Source organism: Rhinatrema bivittatum, chromosome 14 (assembly GCF_901001135.1).
Source record: "Rhinatrema bivittatum chromosome 14, aRhiBiv1.1, whole genome shotgun sequence".
Classification (NCBI taxonomy): Eukaryota; Metazoa; Chordata; class Amphibia; order Gymnophiona; family Rhinatrematidae; genus Rhinatrema; species Rhinatrema bivittatum.
This window is the reverse complement of record NC_042628.1, coordinates 72,616,838-72,632,874: the sequence shown is the minus strand read 5'-3', so window position 1 is coordinate 72,632,874 and position 16,037 is coordinate 72,616,838. Positions and strand designations below refer to the sequence as shown.

The 16,037-nt window shown below is 45.8% G+C and overlaps 1 protein-coding gene across 6 annotated transcripts in view; it reads left to right on the top strand.

Annotated features, from left to right (window-relative positions):
- Positions 1-16,037, top strand: part of LOC115076167 (sialoadhesin-like) — a 144,136-nt gene that overhangs the window by 66,863 nt on the left and 61,236 nt on the right. For all 6 annotated transcript variants that reach the window (XM_029577305.1, XM_029577304.1, XM_029577308.1 and 3 more), the window contains one exon: positions 914-1,010. In XM_029577305.1, the coding sequence (XP_029433165.1) occupies positions 914-1,010 (97 nt within the window). The remainder of the gene's footprint in view (positions 1-913; positions 1,011-16,037) is intronic.

The following is a 16,037-nucleotide window of genomic DNA, read 5'->3' as shown; positions in this document are numbered from 1 at the left end:
TCACCTCGCCCTCCGCTTACATAGATTTCTCTTACCCCCTGCCCTCATCCCTCTCAACCCCTGCCCCTCCTTGCTCACCTTTCCCCTCAGCCCTTCCCTTTCTCCTTTATTGTGACCACAAGGGCAACCATTTTCTTCTCCTGCCTCAGCCTCAGCTGGTCTGCATTTGCAGCCTCCTGCCTTGCCGTCATTCTGACCATGAGTGCGGCCCATACTTTTGATGGAGCCCATTGCTTCAGTGATTGGCAGCCACACATAGCTCTGGCACCACAGCTTTCATCACTGTGAAATACCATGTCCATGCTCTCAAACCACTGTCTGTGGTTTCAATGCACTGAACTTCTAAGATCATAAGAACATGTCATACTGGGTCAGACCAAGGGTCCATCAAGCCCAGCATCCTGTTTCCAACAGTGGCCAATCCAGGCCATAAGAACCTGGCAAGTACCCAAAAACTAAGTCTATTCCATGTTACCGTTGCTAGTAATAGCAGTGGCTATTTTCTAAGTCAACTTAATTAATAGCAGGTAATGGACTTCTCCTCCAAAAACTTATCCAATCCTTTTTTTAAACACAGCTATACTAACTGCACTAACCACATCCTCTGGCAACAAATTCCAGAGTTTAATTGTGCGCTGAGTAAAAAAGAACTTTCTCCAATTAGTTTTAAATGTGCCCCATGCTAACTTCATGGAGTGCCCCCTAGTCTTTCTACAATCCGAAAGAGTAAATAACCGATTCACATTTACCCGTTCTAGACCTCTCATGATTTTAAACGCATAAATCCACCACATTTTATCCTGTCACTTTTTATGGGCTTTTTAACTAGTTATTGCAATAAATTCTACGATCTTATTAATTGGTTCACAGTTATAGAAACCCCCTAGTCTCATTGTTGTATTGATTGTTTCAGGTACTGAAATTAGTTCTACGTACAGTGCTGTCCTTGGAGGAGTCATTGGGATGATTTTTCTGGTGTTACTGGGATTGGTAATCTTTTTTGTAGCAAGGTAAGATATTGTCCTCTCACCAATCACAGACCAAGATAAACATAGTAATACAGTAGAAATCATTAGATAAGGGCCATTTGATTCAACTAGTCAAGCCAGTTGTTCCTGCCTACACTGCTCTTGCTCTGGTTATTGCCCTTTCTTGTCCTTACCATCATCCTCTCTGTTAAGGAGATCTCCCAAATGTCAACCATACACATTTGACAACTCTAGAATATCTATTTTGCTATTAGATGGGAAGTTAGCAAACTTCCCATCTAATAGCAAATGGTGTACATTAAAAACATCAATTACAAAAATAATACAATAAAAATGAAATCTAGTACAATATCACAAATTAAGAGTCATAAAAATAAGACTAAAATGAAATCATGGTAGATTTTTAACCTGTTCTTCTTAAACCTTTCTAAAATATCTGCCAAGAAAAATTACCACAAGGACAGAATCTAGTCTTTGAACATGTTATGAAACAACCAGATTTTGATTAACTTTCTCTTGGTACTCTGACCTTCTCGCAAGATTTTCAGTACCATTTTTATGCTGATGACTCCCAGATCTATCACTGTAAACATGAAATTTCACCAGAAATCCAGTTCCAAATCTTAGCCTACTTATCTGGCACAGCCACAAAGATGTTCCACTGCCACTTAAAAATTAATATGACCAATACACTCTTAACAAGTGACTGAACTGCCTCCCTATAACTTCCACATACAATTCAAGTGTTGTGTCGGAGGTGGACCCTTGGGCCGAGATCCGCGTAAATCCAGCTTCGTGAATATAGATGCTAACTGTAAGCGATTGAATAATTCCAAGAACAGCAGCAGAGGGTAATTGTCTTTGCGGGTGATGGAGTTTAGGCCTCAATAGTCAATACATGGCCTGAGTGACCCATCCTTCTTGGTCACAAAAACAAATCCTGCCCCAGTAGGAGAAGTTGAGGGGCGAATGAATCCCTTTGCAAGGTTTTCTTGGATGTACTCTGTCATAGCCTTTGTCTCTGGGAGAGGCAGAGGATAGGTGCGTCCTCGGAGAGGCATGGTCCCAGGAAGGAGGTCAATGGGACAATCGAACCTCCAAAGAGGCGGAAGAAGGCCTGCTTTTTGCTTGGAAAACACATCTTCGAAATCCGCACAAGGAGCGGGTATACCTGAAGAAGTGGCAGCCAGAAGAACCATGAGTGGCGGTACCACTTTCTGAAGACAGGACTGGTGGCAGGCAGGGCCCCACTCCACCAGTTGCAATGAACCCCAATTAAATTGTGGAGAGTGCCTTTGGAGCCCGGGGAGTCCTAGGACTACCGGATGGATGATTTCTCCAATGCTAACAGTTCAAGTTCTTCTGTATGCAGGGTGCCAGTGCGCAGTTGAACTGGTTCTGTGGTAAGAAAGATTCAGCCAGGTAACAGTTCTTATAAATAGAGGCTATGCACAAGGAGGTCTCTAGTGGTCGGTTCTTTATACCCAGGAGTTGAACTAGATCCTTGAGAATGAAATTACCTCCTGCTCCGGAATCCACCAGAGCAAGAACAGGGAAGGACCGGGAGTCCCAGATCAAGGTGACCAGTACAGACAATTGAGGGGCCGGAGAAGTTGTACCCAAGTTCAGGACCCCTACTGAACTTAGGCCGGGAAGTTTCCCGGAAGGACAGGACAAATCTGTAGATGATGGCCAGATGCTCTGCAATACAGACATAGACCGGTTTGTCTCCGCTGGAGGTGCTCTTCCAGTGTCATCCGCCCATGGCCCAACTGCATGGGCTCTTCCGTCTTGGCCACAATAGAGACCCTACTTGAAGCAGGGCTGGTGGTCGGTGGCGAACGGGATCGAACCCAGTAGGGCTTCTTGGACATCCGAATCTCCCGGTGACGCTCTTCAATTCGACCTGTCAAGTCTATAAGATCCTCGAGAGAGGAAGGGAGCTCCCTTGCAGCCAGCTCATCCTTCAGCTGTGAGGAAAGTCCATCCAGGTAAATAGCTCGTAGGCAGTCTTCCTGCCAGGCGAGCTCGGAAGCCAAATTCCGAAACTCAATGGTATAATCGAAGAAACTTCTTTGAACTTGACAAAGATGTAACAAGCTGGTGCTTGCCACAGCATGCCGCCCAGGATCATCAAAGGTCCTTTGAAACACAGCCATGAACTGAGATAACTCCTTTAGGAGGGAGTCCGATCATTCCCATAAGGGCGAAACCCAAGCCAGCCACTTCCCTTCAAGATTGTTGGGTTTGTGGCATAATGTGAACTCTTGGTCAAAGTGGCGATGACTCCTCCTATGGGGAGGGGTCCCATGGGGAACCACAGCGATAGGCTAGACTCAATATCAAGCGGACACAGAGGAAAGGAAGCTTTATTATACTGCTGTGATGAAGATGATACTTGTCCAAGGAATGGACGATGCTGTAGTCCAATGATATCGCAGTAAGGCTCCCGATAGTCTTAGTAGTAATGTAGTTGATGATCTCACCCAGATGTAGCAAAGGTCTGGTAGTGTTCCACAGCGCGGGATAGGCCGTGAACATGAAGGGTGGAACGAGGAGAGCTTGAAGCGTAGGGTAGCAGTGATGATAGCTTCCTTCGGTAGTCGAGTGAAGAGAAGGACCCGTGGTCCGAGGTGCAGGATAACCAGAGCAGGATAGGCCTCAAGCAGCGAGTACCTAGGAACACCGAGAGTACCTGGAATAAAGCAGACAAGACCCCCCGAGTAGCGGGTGTCCTGATGGTTAGGCAGAATACCCCTAAAGGGCGAGTAGAAGCAAGGGGCCCCCGAGGAGCGAGTACCCAGAGCTTCAGTAGGTAGCGAAATATCCCGGAGGGTAGTGAGGAATCCAAGTGAGCAGCTTAGAAGCAGTCAGAGTAGTAAAACCGAAGTCTTTGCTAACTCATTTAAATACCCGGAGGTACTGACGTCATGCGGTGAGGCCGCCCCCGAGGTTCCCGCCCTGACGTGCTTAAGAACGTGGGCAACAAGGAAAATGGAATACCTTGAGAATACAATTAAACATCTTAATATTCGTGTATTAAATTTTCCAAAAATAAAAGAGGAGAAGCTACTAATTACCTTTAGGAAATATCTGGGGGGAAATTTAAAAAGCTTGCCAGAAAATATTCCTGAAATTACGAAATTAATTCAGTTGCCATTCAAACAAGACTTTACCAGGAATAATGTCTCAAGTAAATCCATTGATTTCCAAAACTTAACCCACTATTTAGAGGAATCTCACACAGAGATCCTGGAGCGTATTACACTTTTGTAATTTTTCAAACTCAACAAGATTTGAATTATGTGATGCGGGCTTATTTTCGAAATATGGATATGTTATTCCTGGGAGGGAAGGAAAGAATTTATCCTAACCTCACCAGGAATACCCAAATTCGACGTAGGGCATTTCTTTTGTTGAAACCTGATGTATTGGCATTAGGTGCCGTTATGGTCATAAAATACCCATGTAAATGTGTACTGAGACTGCATGGAACAACATTTATTTTCTTTGAAACTAATCAATTACAAGAGTTTTTGAGTGCAAGAAGACAGGTCTCCATTAATGAAAATGAAAATAGAGGTGATGAGATAGGGACCTTTCATAGATAATCTATGTAGTAAGTATTATAGTTTTCTTTAAATTGATCCTCATTTGCAAATTAAACATCTCCTGATTATTGCCTCTTTGATGTGTAGTCTTAGACCTGTATAAGTAATAATGATAAAGTTTTTTATTATAATTCTTATGGATAGTAGATATTAACATGTCTAATTCTATGTTATTTCATTTGCAAATTTTTGTGACTTTGTAAACATTATTGAAAAAAGCAATAAAGAATAAATTAAAAAAAAAAGAATGTGGGCAGCGTGCGCACGCACACCCTACAAGGCCTCAGGAAGAAACATGGCGGGCGGGGATGCCCATGCTGGCTTGGAGATGCCGAGGGGTTCGGAAAATAGCAGCAGAGGCAGTCATCCTTCCGAAGGAGGAGGAGAAAGGTAAGAGAGAGGTGAGGCAGAGTGGTCGCAGCCGTCTGCGACTGAAGGACGCAACAAAGATGATACAGGATGAAGGTGACTTTGGTTAGTTCGTCCTGGAAGACGGAGGGCTGCAGAGCGAATTGCGTATAACATTGTTTAATAAACCCTCTGCAGAGCCTGGAGTCACCGTTAAAACATTGGGCACTGGTAGAGCCAGCAGGGCTTGAGGCATCGATGGGGATGACTGTGGATGAGGAGGAGCCGGAGCCGGTGTAGGAACCGGATCACTGGTGCGGTCATCATGCCGGGCATGGAGACGGTTAATGAAGGAGGCCAATGCCTCAAGAAACTGCTGCTGTACTTATACTTTGGATGCCAGGCCTGGAATGGCGTGGAGGGCACGTGGCTCCACCAGGTCCTTGGCCTTTGCAATCTGTTGCGCCGGAGGTGGACCCTTGGGCTGAGGTGGGGTTGATGCAACCCAAAGATAACGACCTATGGGTCCCCACTGTCGGCAGGCGGAGTGGGCTGATAGACAGAGGCCGCTGGAGCTTCACCTATACCAGCCCTCGTTCCCCGCGGGTTGAGCCTTTGGGTGCCAGGACCGGCAGGACTTAGGTGGGCCTCTGTGTGTAGTCGAAGTAAGAGTTGGTTCAGCCCAGAGACAGCAGGTGAGAGATGGTACAGTCTTACTCTGGACTGGGCAATGTCCTGGAAACTCGGGCACCAATGGAACGGAGGCAGACAGAGGGCACTCGAGCAAAAACAGGCCGAAGCCTGAATAAACCACATCCAGGGAGTAAGCTGGAGAGGCTTCAAAGGGCAGGCTTGAGTCAGGGCTGGCAGCAATCCGAAGGCAGTGGCAAGCAAGGCTGAGGTCTGATCACGAAGATAGTCAAGAGCATAGTCAGGCAAGGCAGAGGTCTGATCACGGAGACAGTCAAGAGAGTAGTCAGGCAAAGCAGAGGTCTGGGTCTGGAGAAAGGCAGTAGTGTAGTCAGGTGAAGCAGAGGTCCGGGCTTGGAGAGGGTCAGTGGCGTGGTCAGGAGAAGCAGAGGTCTGGGTCTGGAGATAGGCAGTAGCGCAGTCAGGCGAAGCAGAGGTCTGAGTCTGGAGATAGGCAGTAGCGCAGTCAGGCGAAGCAGAGGTCTGGGTCTGGAGATAGGCAGTAGCGCAGTCAGGCGAAGCAGAAAGCAGAGGTCTGGGTCTGGAGAAAGGCAGTAGTGTAGTCAGGTGAAGCAGAGGTCCGGGCTTGGAGAGGGTCAGTGGCGTGGTCAGGAGAAGCAGAGGTCTGGGTCTGGAGATAGGCAGTAGCGCAGTCAGGCGAAGCAGAGGTCTGAGTCTGGAGATAGGCAGTAGCGCAGTCAGGCGAAGCAGAGGTCTGGGTCTGGAGATAGGCAGTAGCGCAGTCAGGCGAAGCAGAGGTCTGAGTCTGGAGATAGGCAGTAGCGCAGTCAGGCGAAGCAGAGGTCTGGGTCTGGAGATAGGCAGTAGCGTAGTCAGGCGAAGCAGAGGTCTGAGTCTGGAGATAGGCAGTAGCGCAGTCAGGCGATGCAGAGGTCTGAGTCTGGAGATAGGCAGTAGCGTAGTCAGGCAAAGCGGAGGTCCGGGCTTGGAGGGTCAATGGCATGGTCAGGCGAAGCAGAGGACCGGGCTTGGAGAGGGTCAATGACGTGGTCAGGCGAAGCGGAGGTCCGGGCTTGGAGAGAGTCAATGGCGAAGTCAGGCAAAGCAAAGTAAAGTCCGTGTAGTCAATCCGAGGTATGAAACGAGGTAGGAACAAGGAGACATGAACCAGGAACAACGAGGAACAGGAACACAGGGATGAGACGAATCTCTAGGAGGCAACGAGTACTCGACCAGCGAGGAGACCTGTTGCAAAGGCAACGCTAGGGAGTGGAGCCTGAGCTTAAATACTGTAGCTAAGTTGACATCATCATCCAGGGCTGCTGCTAGGTTCCCGCCGCGGTCCCTACTTAAGGATCAATGGTGTGTGCGCGACTGCCTAGGGAAGGGCCAGGCGCAAGTAGCAGCATCTCTCCGCGGGCCATGCGGAGAGGCCCGACGAGAAGTGGTAGCAGGTCCGGGAACATCGGGGACTGTGGCAGGGCTGGAGGCACCGGGGAGGCCCGAGGACAGAGCTGATGGCCCACCGCCGCCAGGAAGGAGGAACCAGAAGCTGGAGTCACTGTAGAAAGGTGAAGGGGCCATGCTGTGTGTCTGCTGCGGATGGCACGCATAACATCAAGCTTCTCTAATTCACCTACAAGAGGCTTCATGCTGCAGCTCCTCACTCCTTATCTTCTCTTATGTCTCCCTATACCCCTCCATATGAACTCTGATCGTAAGGCAAGTCACTGCTATGCATGCCTTTCTCTTCCGCTGCCAGCTCCTTACAGTGTGCCTTTTACTTTCCTGCACCAATCACTTGGAATAGACTTCCTGAGTCAGTGTGATAACATGCTCTCTCCCTGATCATATTCAAATTCATAAATAATCCAAATAAGGAACAGTGACCAACAAGGTCCTTAATTCACACAATAATTAGAATATAATTCTCTAAAACTGGTATCATACATGGGTTTATCCATCAAACACATTGGCTAAATCTCACCAATTACAATCATGTACCATTACCCTAAATAGTTTCCACAGTTTAAGTCCCAGAATTTTTTTAACTTATTAGCTTTTATAAATGCACAAAAAATACTTATCATGTGATGTTGAAAACAATGTTGCCACAGTATAGTTTCCAGTGATGTTACTGCTATAATTATATATTTATTTGATTAAAAAAATGCCAAGATGTTATTGGCAAAACCCTGATTCTTCCTGCCTGACACTGCAGTGTTTCAGTGTCCCACATGCCTGCATCAGGGGCAAAATCATCACATCAAGAATATTTGAAAAACAAGAAAATTCTACCTAAAAAAGGTAAAAAGGACCTCTAAAAAGCTTAAACTTACTTTAGACGGCCTACGGCCTAATCGTTTAAACTTCAAAATTGCAGTCACACACACTCGTCATTATTACCAGCTTCTAATTTAAATTTATTTCAGCTAATCAGATCTTTTTATACCTGAAACATGTCATATCTTTGTCCCCTTGATATATTAAAAAAAAAAAAAAATCAATGAAAAGCAGTTCATTCCATTTCCTTATTCAAACCCAATGGTGCTACCATATTCCATTTATAAATATCATTTGTTTTTCTTTTATAAAAACCAGTGTGTAAAGTCTCCTCCCAGTGGTCTTAAAATGGTTCTCTCCAAAACCACAAAGGTTAAAGTCTTCAAGAGAGTGTTTTATCATATGTTATCTGAGTTGTATTCGTCATATGAAGACCAAAGCAGTTTTAGTAGCACATTGGATTGTGGCATTCCACCCTATGTTTAAAAATTGGCTGGGTTTACGTGGGCTGAAAAGTACACACAGATATATTGACAAGTGCTCCATTAATAATTTACCCTTTAACCTTGTCTCTCTCCAATCCTGCCCCAAAATCTACTCCTCTGAAGACTGAATCCTCCATCAGAAGGAGTTTCTTTATCTGCTGGGATCCTCTGACACTACACTTGTGTTCTTCTCTATGGTGGACCTCCAGCCTCAAACTGTTTCCCCACCAATATGTGTTGAGTGGAGTAGGAGTGAGCCCTTTATGCTGTAGCGAACCTACGAGGCCTACACCAACAGCTGGTGAATACGCCCTGTAGCGGGACAGACTGGAGCTTCGTCCATATCAGTCGCCTTCCCTGCAGGTTGAGTCCTTGGGTTCTGGCAGCTGCAGGACTTAGGCAGGTCCCAAGCGTGGTAGGGTAAACAAGAGTTTAAGGGTCAGGACAGGCAGCAAGCTGGAGGTACCCAGACAGGCCAAGGGTCGGGGCAGGCGGCAAGCAAATGTGGTCAGGTTCAGGCAAGAGGTCAGATCCAGGCAGCAGATACTCATGATCAGGTCCAAGGCAAGAGATCAGTATCAGGAAGTCAGACCGAGGACAACAAAGACACACAGGAGACACTGGATGAGACAGATTGGGTAAGGCAGGCTGGGCGAGGCAAGGCTGGGCAAGGCAGGCTGGGCAAGGCAAGGCTGGATGAGGCAGGCTGGACGAGGCAAGGCTGGGGAAGGCAGGCTGGTTAGGAACCAGGAAACAGCGGCAACATGCTTTGTTGCTAAGGCACTGGACTGAAGTGTGGCTGGGGTTTATATTCTCAGCCGCGCTAGGTTGAGGTTTCCTGCTGTGGGGCCTTCTTAACATGGTGCACAGTGCACATGCCTAGGGGGACCAGCATCTGCAAGAACAGCATGGTGGCATCCATGCCGTTGGAGGGAACGCGACATGCCAGCATCAGGGTGAGTGCAGTAGCTTGCGGGGCCTTTCCGTGAGTCACCGAATGTAACACATGGGTGACTTTGTGGGGCCTTAGGTTATTGCCAATGAAATGAAGGGAGTATGTATGTAGTGGTATTGTTTGGAGGTTTTGGAATCTTATCATACCTGAACCCTCCATAATCAATCTACTCCTTGATTATAAGATCCTTTGTGGAACAAAGGGCAGATTTGGTGGACTCTGCAAATGGGATCAGTTTTACCCAATGGATATATACAGGATAACACCGAAGCTTGCAGATGGTCCATCTACATTTAAATGCTCTATACGTCACCCTACCCAATATATCTACTCTTTTCATTTCAGTTTCTATAAAAATGAATTTAAATGTTTTTCAGCACTTTCCTTTGTTAATTGCCTCTTGAAACTCCTAAAATCTATTTATTTAATACTTTTCTATACCAACCTTCATGAATAGATTCATATCAAATCGGTTTACATAGAACAAGGGGGTTAACTGAATAAACTATTTAACAAAGAAGCAAAAGTTACATCAAACAAGGAAATATAAACTTGGGGGCTAGGGTAGCCAGAAGCAAAGGACAGTGGAACTAAATAAATGAGAAATATAGAGACCGCCGAATTAGGCGTGGCGTCTGGTCGGGAAGTAGAGTCTGAATATGTAGTATATTAACGGTTTTAGGGAGTTAGGCTTGACAGAAAAGCCAAGTCAAGGTTTTTTCGAAAGGTTAGAGGGCAGGGTTCAAGTCTGAGGTCTGTGGGCATGTTATTCCATATGGCAGGACCCGCTGTAGAAAATGCTCTTTCTTTGGTAGTTGATAGACGCGTGGCTTTAGTTGGTGGGACTTGAAGGGTTCCTTTATACACTTCTCTGATGGGTCTAGAGGAGGAGTATAGTTTGAGTGGGATTTTCAGATCAAGTTGAAGCTGCTTGTGGATGGTTTTGTGTATTGTGGTGAGGGACTTGTGCAAGATTCTGTATTTTATTGGCAGCCAGTGTAGGTTCTGGAGGATAGGAGTGATGTGTGCTCCCCGGTTGGTGTTGGTTAAGATTCTTGCCGCTGCGTTCTGGAGCATCTGTAGAGGTTTGGTAGATGAGATGGGGAGCCCAAGGAGGAGAGTGTTGCAGTAGTCTGTCTTGGAGAAGAGCGTTGATTGAAGGACAGTCCTAAAATCCTGGAAATGGAGGAGGGGTTTGAGCCTTTTCAGAACTTGTAGTTTATAAAAGCAATCCTTAGTTGTGTTGTTGATGGATTTCTTCAGGTTTAGATGGTTGTTGAGGATTACTCCTAGGTCTCTTACTTGTGTGATCTGGGTGTTGTGGGGTGTCTGATGGGTTAGGACCATGTGGTCGGCGGAGATCAGAAGGAATTCGGTCTTGGTCGTGTTGAGAACTAGGTTCAGGCTGGTGAGGAGGTTGTTAATGGATTGGAAGCAGTTATCCCAGTAGCTGAGTGTTTTTGGGAGGGATTCTGTTATGGGGGTCAGCATCTGTACGTCGTCTGCATAGAGATAGTGTATTAGTTTTAGGTTTTTGAGAAGCTGGCAAAGGGGAAGAAGGTAGATATTGAAGAGTGTAGGAGACAGGGAAGAGCCTTGGGGTACGCCTAAAGCTGATTTGATGTCGGGAGATTCTTTATTATTAATTTTGACTTATTGTTAAGGAAGGAGTTGAACCATCTGTGGACCGATCCTGATAATCCGATGTTTGAGAGGAGATTAAGTAGGATGGCGTGGTTCATGGTGTCGAAGGCAGCAGAGATGTCTAGAAGGACTAGAAGGAATGAGAGCCCTTTGTCTAGGCCCATGAGGATGTGGTCTGAGAGGGAGATAAGAAGAGTTTCTGTGCTGAAAGATTTACGGAAGCCGTATTGGGATGGGTAGAGGATTTTATGTTCTTCTAGGTAGTCTGAGAGTTGTGCATTTACTACCTTCTCCGTGAGTTTTGCAAGAAAAGGGAGATTAGAGATGGGGCAGAAATTGGAGAGTTCTCTTGTGTCCAGGTTGGGTTTCTTCAGAAGGGGTTTGAGGGAAGCAGTTTTTAGTCTGTCAGGGTATATTCCTTGGAATATCAGATTTCAGCACAAGGAGGAATTGGCTTTAATGAGAGGTTACAGAAAGAACCTTCCCCCCTTTACTGAGAATATTCTATATAAAAAACAGAAAGTAGGGTGGGTAGGAATGGGCAATGAGCAGAGGGTCTTTTGGTTAATAAAAAAAAAGCACTGAATTATAGCCAGGGCAAAACTTCTACTTTATTCAGTAAGACGTAAACAATGAATTATAAAAGACAATTCAATAAATGTAAAGCTCTGTGTTACGATCCTGCTCGCGGAGCTCATCCCACGAGCAGGCCCTCAACTCACCGTTGCTCCTCTCCCAAGTTGCTGCTCCTCAGGGCCTTGCCTGCATGGCTGGGTGCCGCTGATGTCATCTTCGCAGCCTAGCCTCTGCTGGGATTCACTTCTGCATGGCCTAGTGCCACTGCTACTGACGACACCGGGACCTTCTGCGGCAGGCTGCCACCGCCATCTTCGCGCAGTCAGAGGCTGCCCTGTCGCCTGTTCTTGCGCCATGGAGTGTTGCCATCACTGCCTTTTGTCTTTGCAGCAAGGAGAGCCGCCTGTCGACTTCCATCTTTGCGGCAAGGGAAGCCATTGCCGCTGCTAACTCCATCCCGCGGCTCAGAAGCCGCCTCCGATCCCTGTCTGCTTTTTCTCTTCGCGGCCTAGAGCGCCACTGTCCTTGGTCCTGCTCCAATTCCTGGGCCCTCCTCTAGCACGTGGCCGTGCCTCGTCATCTGATTTAAAGGGCCAGCGGCGGGAAAAGCCCGCAGCCCCACCAGAAGTCCTCATCAGCTTCACTTCTTGCTTCAGCCCTATAAAAGGGCTCAGTTCATGTTCCTCAGGGTCTTCAGATCGGATCCCATAGTCATCCATGTTCCTCTTCGCCAGTCAAGGTCCTCCGTGGTCTTCATTTGTCTAAGATGGCTCTTCGTTCCATGTCTTTAATGTTCCTGGTCTCGTTCCTCGTCTGAATTCCTTCGATGTCTTGTGCAAGTTCCAGATGTCATAAGAACATAAGAAATTGCCATGCTGGGTCAGACCAAGGGTCCATCAACTCCAGCATCCTGTTTCTAACAGGCCAAACCAGGCCACAAGAACCTGGCAATTACCCAAACACTAAGAAGATCCCATGCCACTGATGCAATTAATAGTAGTGGCTATTTCCTAAGTAAACTTGATTAATAGCCGTTAATGGACTTCTCGTCCAAGAACTTATCCTAACCTTTTTCAACCCAGCTACACTAACTGCACTAACCACATCCTCTGGCAACAAATTCCAGAGCTTTATTCTGCGTTGAGTGAAGAAGAATTTACTATGATTAGTCTGAAATGTGCTACTTGCTAATGTCATGGAATGCCTTCTAGTCCTTCTATTATTCGAAAGTGTAAATAACCGATTCACATCTACTCGTTCAAGACCTCTCATGATCTTAAAGACCTCTATCATATCCCCTCTGTCTTCTCTTCTCCAAGCTGAACAGTCCTAACCTCTTCAGCCTTTCCTCATAGGGGAGCTGTTCCATTCTCTTTATCATTTTGGTTGCCCTTCTCTGTACCTTCTCCATCGCAACTATATCTTTTTGAGATGTGGTGACCAGAATTGTACACAGTATTCAAAGTGCGGTCTCACCATGGAGCGATATAGAGGCATTATGACATTTTCCATTTTATTAAACATTCCCTCCCTAATAATTCCTAACATTCTGTTTGCTTTTTTGACTGCTGCAGCACACTGTGTCGACGATTTTAAAGTATTATCCATTATGATGCCTAGATCTTTTTCTTGGGTGGTAGCTCCTAATATGGAACCTAACATCGTGTAACTACAGCATGGGTTATTTTTCCCTATATGCAGCATCTTGCACTTGTCCACATAAAATTTCATCTGCCATTTGGATGCCCAATCTTCCAGTCTTGCAAGGTCCTCCTGTAATATACCACAATCCGCTTGTAATTTAACTACTCTGAATAATTTTGTATCATCCACAAATTTGATAACCTCACTCATCGTATTCCTTTCCAGATCATTTATATATATATTGAAAAGCACTGGTCCAAGTACAGATCCCCGAGGCACTCCACTGTTTACCCTTTTCCACTGAGAAAATTGACCATTTAATCCTACTCTCTGTTTCCTGTCTTTTAACCAGTTTGTAATCCACGAAAGGACATCGCCTCCTATCCCATGACTTTTTAGTTTTTTTAGAAGCCTCTCATGAGGGACTTTGTCAAACGCCTTCTGAAAATCCAAATATACTACATCTACTGGTTCACCTTTATCCACATGTTTATTAACCCCTTCAAAAAAATGAAGCAGATTTGTTAGGCAAGACTTCCCTTGGGTAAATCCATGTTGACTGTATTCCATTAAAACATGTCTTTCTATATGCTCTATGATTCTGATCTTGAGAATAGTTTCCACTATATTTCCTGGCACTGAAGTCAGGCTCACTGGTCTATAGCTTCCCAGATTGCCCCTGGAGCCCTTTTTATATATTGAGGTTACATTGGCCACCATCCAGTCTTCAGGTACAATGGATGATTTTAAAGATAGGTTACAAATTTTAACTAATAGATCCGAAATTTCATTTTTTAGTTCCTTTAGTACCCTAGGGTGCATACCATCCGGTCCAGGTGATTTGCTACTCTTTAGTTTGTCAATCTGGCCTACTACATCTACAGGTTCACGGTGATTTCGTTCAGTTCGTCTGGCTCATCACCCCTGAAAACCATCTCCGGAACTGGTATCTCCCCAACATCCTCATTGGTAAACACGGAAGCAAAGAATTCATTTAGTCTTTCTGCAATGGCCTTATCTTCCCTAAGAGCCCCTTTAACCCCTTGGTCATCTAATGGTCCAACCGACTCTCTCATAGATTTCTTGCTTCGGATATATTTTAAAAAGTTTTTATTGTGAGTTTTTGCCTCTATGGCCAACTTAATTTTAAATTCTTTCTTCGCCTGTCTTATCAATGTTTTACACTTAACTTGACAATGCTTATGTTTTATCCTATTTTCTTCAGATCGATCCTTCTTCCAATTTTTGAAGGATTTTTTTGGGCTAAAATAGCCTCTTTCACCTCACCTTTTAACCATGACGATAATCATTTTGCCTTCCTTCTACCTTTCTTAATGTGTGGAATACATATTGACTGCGCCTCTAGGATTGTATTTTTAAACAATGTCCATGCCTGTTGAACACTTTTAACCCCTGCAGCTGCACCTTTCAGTTTTTTTCTAACTATTTTCCTCATTTTATCAAAGTTTCCCTTTTGAAAGTTTAGTGTTAGAGCTACAGATTTACTTATTGTCCCACTTCCAGTTATTAGTTTAAATTTGATCATGTTATGATCACTGTTGCCAAGTGGCCCCACCACCTTTACCACTCTCACCAAATCCTGTGATCCACTAAGAATTAAATCTAAAATAGCTCCCTCTCTTGTTGGTTCCTGAACCAATTGCTCCATAAAGCAGTCATTTATTACATCCAGAAACTTTATGCCTCTAGCAAGTCCTGATGTTACATTTACCCAGTCAATATTGGGGTAATTGAAATCTCCCATTATTATTGCACTGCCAAATTGGTTAGCGTCCCTGATTTCTCAGCGTCCCTGATTTTTCTTAGCATGTCCTGATGTTCTGAAGTTCTGATGTTCCTGAAATCCGAGTGTTCCAAGTTCTGAGTCTTCCAAGTTCCGAGTCTTCCAGCTCTTCGAGTCCTCCAGATGGCCTCCTGAGGGTAAATCTTTATAGATCCAGATCCAGTCATTGGAGCCTCGTTTAGTTGGATCCCCTTCTGGCGCTTCTCTCACTCCCGCGTGGTCCATGACCAACCTTCCTAGGTTGTGTAGGATGTGCAAATGGACAGGGTGGTCCATGACCAGCCCATGGGGGGCTGTGTAGGGCACCCTGAGGGACAGTGCCAATTTGTACCTTCTAAGTTCCAAGTCCTCGCCTGAATCTTCCAAGTTCCTAGTCCTCGTCTGACTCCTTCCAAATTCCAAGTCCTCGTCTGAGCCCTTCCAAGTTCCAAGTCCTCATCTGAGTCCTTCCAAGTTCCAATTCCTCATCTGAGTCCTTCCAAGTTCCAAGTCCTCGTCTTGTTCCTGCCCTCAGCCTCCGTCTGGCCTCACACACTCGTCGTTCTCAAGTGGCGGGTCTGGAAGGGCTATTGAGTGGCTGGAGGGCTATTCCTGAGACCAGAAATAGCCCTCCAGCCACTGGGTCTCATTGGTGCTTGTAGGTCCAGTGGAGGGCTGATTCTGCCTTGTTCCTGTTCTGAGTTCATTGACTTAGTTCCGGTCCTGTCTTGTTCCTGTTCTGCCCGTGCTTGCATGCTCTCACCTCCCACGATGTACCTTGGGGATCCTTCCTGAGTCATGCCGAGGTCCAGGGACTCACGCTCTCCCATGAGCTAGCGACCGCACCTCCATGCTCTCAACTCCAGCCGTAGGCCACACCTGCAACAGGATCCGAAGGCCATGAGCTCGGTGAGCGTGTGTCTGCGATGGGCTCAAGTTCCTGGATATTTTTTGAATCTTATTCCTTGCCTAGAAAAATGTTTTGCTCCTAGTTTCCTGGAATTTTTGCCTCGTAAAAAAAAACTTTTTGCTGATTGCTTTCACCTTTTGAGTATGTCTGGATTTTTA